The following is a 10,162-nucleotide window of genomic DNA, read 5'->3' as shown; positions in this document are numbered from 1 at the left end:
CCAGTTCCGAGGGTGTAGCCGGCGGCGCCCGGGACGCCCCCTCCCCTCAAAGTGTCCCCGAATTTCACTCCCTGGCCCCCAGAGCCTCAGCAGAGACAGCCGGGCGCCACGGCCACCAGAAGTTGGATGTGACCAAGCCCAGCCTGGGGCCAAGTCGTCGTCGACCGTTGCCCCCTCGGCCCCTTCCCGCTCCTTCCTCGGCCATGGCCCCAGGGATGCCGGGCCGCGGCGGCGCCGCCCTGCTCTGCCTCTCGGCGCTGCTCGCCCACGGTGAGTATCGCGGCGCGGACTCGGGAGTGAAGATGCGGCGGGAGCCGCTGGAGGGGGCAGAGAGGAGCCTGGAGAAGGAGAACCTCCACCCCCGGGCTCGCAGCCGCCGTTGCCAGCTTAGCATCTCGGGCGGCAGCTCGAGTTACCTCCAGCCCCCAAACCCTTTGGCGGGAGCGGAGGCTGCGAGGCCCGCCCTGTGGACCGAATCCGGCCCCGGAAAAGGACGAGAGGGGGTATCACTGCAACCTCCTCCTGGTTAGAGAGCAGAGTCCAAACCCGGGAGTCTGGGGGCGTGTCCGCCCACGGAAATCTAAAGGGACCCGAGGGATCCGCTGGATCGCGTCCGGGCCGCCCCTCCTGCCACTCCCAGCCCGGCAGCCGGCGGGGCTGAGGGCTGCTGGGACCGCGGTGATCGTGTCTACCCCCGCCCCTGGCGCGCAGGCCGGTGCGGGGTCGCGCCGCCCGCTGCCTCGCTTCCTGCGGCGGTCCTGGAGAAGGGAAGTGGACAGGGGCCCGGGGATCGCCTGCCCGCCGTCCTGTGAGCTGCATCTAAATGGCCGGCTTAGACGAGCCAGAGGGCGGGGGTCTGGGCGGCGGGCGGAGGGAACGGGCTCTACGCTCTTGCGTTCTGCAATCTGTTGCGTCTGCTCCCCAGGCTCGCCCCGGGCTCCGCGGTAAAGGGGGTGGGAGCCGGGGTTGGCGCTCTTTGGCAGTGGGACAGCAGAGGTATGGGTGGGGGACCTAGGGTCGCGGAACAGCCCCCCAGAGTGGGAACTCCGATCCGACGGGAGGAGGCTGCAGCGGGCCTTCCGCAAGCTGGAGGCTTTCCAGGAGGCGAGGGGCGCTGACCGACGGGGGAGAGAGAGAGCTGGGGGGGAGGGAGGGGAGAATGGAGAAAGAGAGGCTCTCTGCCCCCTCCCAACAGGAAACGAGCGGAGCGGGCACATAGTTCCCCAGCCAGCAAGGGATGGGGGACTTGGCTGCCCCACGCCGAGGGGTGAGCCTGGACAGCCTGGAGAGGGGCTAGGATGGAGGGGGCAGTGGGCTCTCCGCGTTGGCGGAGGACCTTCCATGTACGCTGCTCAGCTTTTGCCCACGTCTGCCTGGTCCCTAGGAGCCTGCCCAGGCGGGCCGTGAGCGCGCCCAAGGTCTCTAACCAGCGGCTTCTCTCACCCAGACCAAGGCTCCTTCTCAAGGTTGAAAGAATAAGGAGAAGAATGGGCTCTGGGAAGCTAGGGTCCTGAGGCTAGGATGGGGTGGGGAACAGGCTGACCTCCCTCTACGAGTAGATTGGTTCTCCCCGGCTTCAGCGAGGGGGTGGCTCGGGGTTGGGGGGCTGTTTTGCGTTCATTTCACCAGGCACAGTCAACCTCAGTTCTTTATCAGAAGAATGGGCAGGGGGAATGCTGCTGGGACCCAGAAATCTCGGCTCCGTGTGCAAGACTGAGGGTGGGGAGGAGGTGGGGAGAGGGGACTCTGGATGTCTGCACGCTGGAACTGCAGGGGCTAGGCTTGTGACCTGGACCCAGTGAGCAGGGAGTTTGGGGGCGCAGCAGGAGGAAACCCAGGTCAGGCCTGGGTCTAGGTGTGGTTCTGCCCCCATCCCCTGCGTCTTGCTCCCAGAGTTCCCTTCCAAAAGCCCAGCCATGGCCTCACCTCCAGGCAGCTCAGACACTCTTATTGGATTCCGACGGCCCACCTTTCTGACCCCTCAGCCTCCGATTAAGGATCCTTTCCCCTCCCTCACCTCCCAGAATCTTGTCGACGTCCTAAAACCCAGCCCCAGTAGGGCCTTGCTGTCCTTGCATTGCTTCTCTTGGAATAAATCTGCCTCCTCTTCTCCTTAGATATCGGTGTCTTCTCTGTACCCATTTAGTCCTGGAGTGGTGGAGGCAGGTGGTGGGCTTATTCTGCTCTGTCCCCCACACAGCCAGTGCTTAGCACAGTGCGCGGGACACCCAGGGCCCAGGATTGGCTGGCGATTAGAAGGAAGCTATTTGAGGAGGTGGAGCCTGGGTCCCCCACTGGGCAGGCATTTCCCCCCGCTGATTATCTGTCTCCCTTTCCAAGTTTCTTCCCTGAATCCCCAGCCCATGCCTCAGACTCCCCTTCCTTAGGGAAGGGTACCAGCAGATGCTCAAAGCTTGGGGACCCCCCCCCCAGATGGATAAGGCCAAAGAAGTTCCTCCCACAAAAATACATCTCGCCTGGGTTTCCCCTTCAGGAATACCAACACCCACCCACCCAAACGATGCCTTTATCAGGAAAAGGGTACATGGATTTAGTCTCATTTCAAGCTAACTCTTGGTAGGGTTTTCTGGGCTCTTCAGAGATGCTGGAGCGGGGGTACAGTTGCACTTTTTCATGCCTGGCAGGCTACCGAGGCCACAGGGCTCTGACCACACAGCCAGACGGGGAGCCAAATAGCCTGGGTTTCTGACTCTGGCGCCATCGGGCAGGGTGACCTCGGGCTGCCTCCCTCATGTTCCCCATCTTCCCCAACAGTGTGGCCCCTGGCCCATCCCTCCCCTTCTCACTCTCTGCCAGGACAACTGGGCAGATACCATGTGTGAACGGAGCCCCACTACCTTTCAGGGTCCAGCTCAGCCTCTGGGGTGGCAGCCCCTACACTGCTGTCAGTCTCAAGGCTTCTGTCAGAAACCATCTGAGAAGGCTACTTTCCTGCATCTGGTCTCTGGGGAGGTGTTCTGCTCCATTTTTAGTTTGGATAGGAGTTTAGCAAGGCATGGTGGTTGTTTAACCTGTTAGAGGACTGATTGTGTCAGCTTCCTACTCAGTATCCTTCACTGGCTCCCCACTGCCTGTAGGATCAAGGATATACTCTTTGCCCCCTCAACATACAAGGCCCTCTGTGATCTTGTCTCAATCTACATCTTCACTTCTGCGGTACTGCCCCCTCTCTATCCTCCGTGCATCTTATGAGATATCACTCTTTTCAACTTCCTGCCTTTCTGCTTTTGCACCCACCAACCCCTTCATCTGGATTACCTTGCCTCCGGAAATCCTTACCTTGCCTTCAAAGCGCAACTGAAACATCACCTCCTCCAGGGAGTCTGCCTAGATTACCCTTTGGCTGCTCATCAGCAGCTCCTAACCCCCAACAGAAGTAATTGGTCTTTTTCCTGTGCTGCCTTGGCCCTTCATGCTGCCTTCCCAGCACTCCTCAGGGACGGCAGTGTGTGTGTGAAGGGTATGTGTGGGCATATTTATGGGCATATCTATACATGTACCCCTCCTGATCCCCACACACTTGCATTTAGGGCAAGAGCCATGTCTTCTTCGGTTTTGCCCCACTCTCCAGTGCTTGGCACATAGTAGGCACTCAAAAGAAATGAATGGGGTGTGAAGATAACTCTGTTGGGGGCCCTCGCAGTGTCAGTTGAAAAGGGAGCTCTGGGGTGTGAGGCAGAAGAGGGGAGTGGGAGGAGACAGACAGAGACACCAGGAAGAGAGCATGGGGATGGGGCAGAGTTGTGCCATACCCCTTGAGTGGCCCGTATAGGATATACGTGTCTAGGGTGACGTGTTGTAACACGGATGTGAATGTAGTGTCCCATGATGCTCCGAATACGTGATCTCAAATGCACGTGTCCTCACCGTTGTGGTCACCAGCCTGACTTCTCTTCCGGGTTGTGTCCATGCTGTCCCCACCCCACCAATTACCCAAGTTCTGGGCTCCTTTGGAGATGGAGGGAGGACACAGCAGGAGGACAGGGTGAGTGCTGGCCTTGGGAGGCTCCCTCACTACTGGGAGTGAGGAATGCTGCTTCCCGCTCCCCCCTCTACACACACCCATTTTCCTGGCCACATGGAGCCTTATGCCACAACACAGCCTTGTTAATGTTTAAGACCAGTAGGTGGGGATGTGTTATAAACTTGGTGGCAGAAAATGAGCTGTATTGGAATCCATTCTGAGGATAGTGCTTGGCTGAAGGAGGGAAGGCCACTTTGCAACACCAGGACGGGACCCGGGCATCTCCTGGCCCTCCCTCGGGGCTTGTCTGAAAGTGATAGACCCCAGGCCTGAGATCGGTAGCGAGTGCTTGTGATGCTGCAGAATCTGAGAACCAGAGAGGCACCAACTCCAACCTGGGGCAGAGGGGATAGGGGGCGGGGTGGTCTCTCTTTGTTGCCCTACCCACAGTGATGGCCATTCACAACACCGAAACTAAAAGAGATCACAGAACCTCCAAATCCAACCTTTGTGCGGATGTGGAAATGGACACTCGGAGAAGGAAAGGGACAGGCCAAGGTCATCCTGCTAGTTCATTCTGGAACCAGGACCAGCACCAGAGCCCAAAGGGGTTTGCTAGATTGGCAGTCTGCCCCAGGCCCCTCAGCAGAGATTCCACCACCTCTGTCATCCCCTCTGTCTGAGGCTTCGGCTTCATACAAAGATCTCTGGCCTCAAACTAGCCTCGGGTCCCAAGCAGTCAAGGTAATCAATCACCAGTAGTGTTAATAAACCTTGCCAAGCACTACAGAGGGCACATGGAGGGGCTCAAGACCTGATCTTCGACTCCTTTTCATGAGCTTGAAGTCCAGTTGGGGAGATGAGAAAAAGGCCCGCATTCTGAAATTCCAGGCGGTCTGGATCCCTGGGATCCATCATTTAGAGGTTCAAATCCTGACTTTGTCATCAGCTTGCTGCGTAGCCACAGGATGGTCGCCTCCCTCTCCAAGTCTTGTTTTCCTCCTCTGCAGAGTGAGAGGAGGCGATGCCCGCCGAGCCCCCTTCCAGCTCACTTGTTCTGCCACAGAGAAGCCTCTTGTCGCCTCCCTTGTCTCTCCGCCCCACACCCATGCTCCTTCCACAGAGGCCAGCCACAGACGCTAGCAAATGGATATGATTCTTCCTCCCCGTTCCCTCCCCGGGGTCTTCCTTACTTCTTCCTTGACAGTGCTCAGCGCAGAATTTTAATAAGAGATTAATGAACCAGTTGTGGGGTGGCTTTTTTGTTTTTTTGAAAATAAATTAATTTTTCTATTTTCCTGCTCTGTCTTTTTAAATGAAAAGTGGACCTCCTTATCATCAATTCAGCTGGCGGTGCCATAATCCAGCAGTCCCCAAGGATGGGGCAGTGTATCCGGGAGCACCGACTCTCTGCCAACTACGGCATCAGTCTCTGGAGGACCAATGGGCTGCCGGGGAGGGGGCGGGGCACGCACTAAGACAGGTGAGGCCGGTGTGGTAACAGAGGGGACAAGCCACTCTTGGGAGATAGGCTGAGCGTCCAGAAGTCATTATCTCCTTTCCTCTGCCAAGTTTGCCCCTCTCTCCTCCCCCACCGCCTCCCCCCCAGGTCCCCCCCTCCACTCCACTGCCCCAGGCCCTGCTGGCTGCCAGACAACCCAGCAGGATGAAGTGGAAAATGGAAGCAATTACCTGGATTATTCAATGCTTGTTGCACAAATGAATGAACGCAAGAATGAATAATTCAGTGCAGAAGAAAAAAAGGGTAGAAAAGGTAATTGAATAAAACCCTTTTTGGTCCAAATTATCTAGATAATTATCTGCCTTTGGAAAGTTCTGCTTTTTATCAGACTTGAATCCTTCCTGCTGCATTCTCACCCACACCTTTTTTGGCCTATGAGAATGGGCAACTGGTTACTCTCTTCTCTTGTGTGACTTCCTGTTCAACTCAAACTGAAGGGCAGTGGGCAGGTCGTGTGCTAGAGGAATTTCTCAGCTTCTGTTTCCTGAGCCCATCTCTCAGGATCCTTAGAGCTGGGAGAGTGATGTGCCCGGGATCACCTGGATAAATGGATGACACTCAAACTGGTCCGGGTTCTCAGAGGCATCCCCATCCAAGGATCCAGGTCTGGACAGCATCAGACCTTACAGGGCTAGCCCTTAACCCTGGGAGAGAACAGGCAACCAGGACACCCTCAAGCCCAAACCCCTCCCCAGGAACACAGCCCCAGAGGTGGTCAGCCCTTAAACAGAATCAGCCAGAGTCACGTTGAGTGATAATCTCTCTGCTTTTCTGTGGGACAGAAAGGGTGGAGGGGAAATGGTTCCTGCCCTTGGGGATCATTATGACAAGGGAGACATTCCCATCTTCAGAGAGGCCCTAATCTGATGAGGGAGGCGCAGCCCCAGCCCTCCGAGGTGGCCTTTGTCCTCTTGCACATTGAGGGTCCGATGGTGAGAGACAAGATGACTGCCTTTGCCCAGAGGTTGTAGGACCCCACCTTGCAGGCCTCACCCACCCTCCCCCAGCCCCCAAGACTGACGGGGAGCCTGGCTCAGGGCCAGGAGCAAGTCTATTTTTGGTGGCTTGGTACAGATGATGCAGCAGACTTGTCACAGCAGGAGAAAGGTGTCGGTGGGAGCTGGTAGTGCAGCGCACTCAAATGCACACCCACACGGCCATGTGTACTCACCCGTACACCTGAGGGTCCCAGCAGTTCTTTGGAGTTTAGATCCATGATCTCATGTGGTCACTGGGAGACCAGTGACCGCCAGGTAAAGGCAGCAACTAGGATCCCATTTTACAGAGGGTAAAGCTGAGGCTCAGTGGAGACCTGGCCACACCAGCTCTTGAGGTCAGGTTTTCTGACCACAAATACAGAGGTCTTCTTGCCGTACCCCTCTGTCTCATGCACACAGGGAATAAGCACAGATGGGGACTGACAGCCACACGCCCACATACCTAAGCAAGGCCCACCCATCTGGCCGCACTCACCTCTCCAGTCCTTTACATGGGTCACGTGCTTTTCCATGTCAGAGCCTCTGTACATACTGTTCCCTCTGACCAGAACACTCTTCTGCCCCATCTCCTACTCAGCCTTTAGGCCCAAGTGGATCCACACTTCCTCCTGGAAGCCTGCCTTGATTCTGAGTTAAACAAAGACCCACCAACCCCTGCCACTCATTTCCAATTTGCCCTTTGTAAACTGCACTGCCTGGCCCCTTCACTGGCATTAAACTTGAATGGACCTGGAAGTTTTGTGCCCTCTTCCCGGTGCTGTATCCCCCGGTGTCTATTGGGATCTCTGGAATAAAGTAGGCATTTGACAATTTGTCAGACGAGTCGCTGAATGTACACTTGTGCACATACATGTACACATAGACTGCTTCCCGGTCTCTCAGTAAGTATTCAGTTGTTGCCTACTGTGGGCCAGGCACTGTTCCAGGCACTTGGTCTTAATCCATGAATACAGCAAAAAGCCCTGCACTCATGGAGCCTTTATTCTTGCGGGGGTGCAGAGAGGAGGCCACAGTAAATAATAAATACATACAATAAGTAAATTATATGTCAGAAGGCAACAAGAGCTGAGGAAAATAAAAGAAAGGTAGGGTATGGGAATTGGGAATTCCAGCGTGTGTGTGTGTGTGTGTGTGTGTTGGGAGGGGTTGTGCAGTATTAAAATGAATGTTCACTTGATTAAATGTCATTAAGCAGACTTGAAGGAGGCAAGGGAGCATACTAAGCGAATATCTGAATATCACATTGGGACCAGTCCTAGGGCAGGGGTGAGCTTGACCATTCAAGACAGCAAGGAGGCCAGAGGGGCTGGAGCACAGTGCAGGCTGGGAAGGGTGCAGAGAGATTAAGTAGGGAAGGGAGGCCCTAGAAGATTACCTGGTAAACTGAGTGAAATGGGCAGACATAGCAGGGTTTAGAGTGAGAGTGACCTGAGCTGCTGGCAGCTGCAGGCTTACAGAGCTCCAGACCTGTGGGGATAGGGACCCCAGCCCCCGTGCCACAGAGGGGATCTCTGTCTGCTCTCTAGCTCCTTGCCCCGCACAATCTTGCCTGTGGCTGTCTTTCCTGCCACCGCGCGGCCACCCCATCGGAGGCAGGACCAGGGTGTGCAGGGGACAGATTGCTGCAGAGACCACCCAAGGATTTGCAAGCCTGGCTTCCAGACCCGACCAGCCAAATTAGCTATGTGGCCACCCAGGCCTCTTCCATGGACTCGAGCTTCCTGTACGTAAAATGGGGCTGCAGCAAAAACCAAGTCTGCCTGGATCTCTGAGAAGTCCCACAGCGACTCCAGATTACCTGTTGCTTTGACCTCTCTGCCTGTCCCTGTTTTATGTCTGCAAGTGCTCAGCCGGTGGCCCCTTCCTCCCACGATTGGCCCCCTGCCACCGCAAGACCACTGCAGCCCATGCCTCTTAGCCAACGAGATGACCTGCCCCGAGCTGACCCACTGCCCTGTCCTGAGTCTCCCCGGGTCACCCCAGTCTCCCCTGCCCTGTCTCTTCTGGGGAGAGACAGGCATGTGGGGCCTTTGTCCAATAGGAAGGATCTCTTGGATTGGAAATACGAAAAATTGCCATTTTCTCAGCTGCCAACACAGCAGAGAAATGATCTCAGTTTTCTGTGGCTGCTCCCGACAGGAGAAAAACTGCCAACCGCCAGCCCCCGTGCATGAGAGGTCTGAGATGCTGAGGAAAGGGGGCTGCAGCTGGGGGAGGTGGCAGGGTAAGAAGCCGGGGTGGGAGTGGGGCTGGCTTGGTGCAGAGGGCTGAGCTCCCCACTTGGCTGCAGCGCTCCTGCCTGGGAAGCCCTTCTCCACCCAGCACCCGCCGACCACCCACCTGGGTCTGAGCGGCTGTTGAACTATCTAGTTATCTTTTTTTTTTTTAATTTATTTATTTTATTTATTTTTGGCTGTGTTGGGTCTTCATTGCTGTGAGCGGGCTTTCTCCAGTTGTGGCGAGCAGGGGCTACTCCTTGCTGCGGTGCATGGGCTTCTCACTGCTGTGGCCTCTCCTGCTGCGGAGCACGGACTCCAGGCACGTGGGCTTCAGTAGTTGCGGCACGCGGGCTCAGTAGTTGTGGCACACGGGCTTAGTTGCTCCGCGGCACGTGGGATTCCCCTGGACCAGCGCTCGAACCCATGTCCCCTGCATTGGCAGGCGGATTCTTAACCACTCTGCCACCAGGGAAGCCCTCTAGTTATCTTAATAATCACTTCTACTAACTGAGCACCTAATATGCCCTGTGCTGGGCACCTTTGGAGCCAGCAGACTGTTCGGTCTCTCCTGACGTTCATAGTTCTCCTCCACCCTCACCTTTTCCCTGCACTCGGCTCTAACACCAACCTGCCTGGCTTTGTCCATCCCCTTGTGATTTCTGGGCAAGTTACTTAACCACTGTGCATGTTTCCTCATCTGCAAATGATTATAAAAATACTCAACTTAGAGGGCTGTTGTGATGAGTTGAGTCGTTATTCCAAGTCAGATATTGAGAATAGTGCCTGGCACAGAGTGTCTGAAAATGATAGTTCTCAGTATTACTGTTATTAATATTATCAGCACATGCCAGGCACTGTGTTAAGTGTGAAAATGAAGAAGATACAGGGCCTGTCCCACGAGGAGCTTCTAAGGCATTGTCCTGGGGAGATGAGCTGTTTCTCCACAGATTGTGATAAAATTATGCCACAGACATGTTGGAAGGGATACAGAGTTGTGAAGGGAGAAATCTCGTATCTGCTAGAGAAATCAGGGGAGACTTCATGGAAGAAATACCACTGCAGAAGGCCTTAACCCAGGTTCAAGAATTCTGCCTCTTAAGACTAATCAGTCAGCATCCACTCTGTGTCCAAGACCCTGAGGAAGACAGAAACATAGGGCAAAAATTGTCCCTGGCCTACCAGCTCTGAGTCCAGCATGGGAAGAGCCACAGCTGCCTGTGAGGGAATAGCAGGCAAGGGGGCTAAATGCAGGGTTACCTGGATGATCTCTTAAGACCTCTCAGAACTTTGACCCTGTGCTCCCTGGAGCACTGGGGAGCTGTGGCGTATTGTGGAGCGAGGGAGTGGCTTGATCAAAGCAGGGATCTAGCAACAATGACTTGGCTGGGGGCAATTTGCAGATTGGAGCAATATTGAAGGAAGCTGTTCCAGCAGCTGA

At 55.6% G+C, this 10,162-nt stretch overlaps 1 protein-coding gene across 1 annotated transcript in view; it reads left to right on the top strand.

The window, feature by feature from the left end:
• The first annotated feature begins 204 nt into the window (after nt 1-204).
• Nucleotides 205-10,162, top strand: part of TMEM132E (transmembrane protein 132E) — a 51,647-nt gene continuing 41,689 nt past the window's right edge. Inside the window, exon 1 of the mRNA XM_059998027.1 lies at nt 205-270. Within this exon, the coding sequence (XP_059854010.1) occupies nt 216-270 (55 nt within the window). The 5' untranslated portion in view covers nt 205-215. The remainder of the gene's footprint in view (nt 271-10,162) is intronic.

Source organism: Delphinus delphis, chromosome 19 (genome assembly GCF_949987515.2).
Source record: "Delphinus delphis chromosome 19, mDelDel1.2, whole genome shotgun sequence".
In the NCBI taxonomy this organism is placed as follows: domain Eukaryota; kingdom Metazoa; phylum Chordata; class Mammalia; order Artiodactyla; family Delphinidae; genus Delphinus; species Delphinus delphis.
The sequence above is the reverse complement of the archived record's forward strand: the minus strand, read 5'-3'. Positions and strand labels throughout refer to the sequence as shown.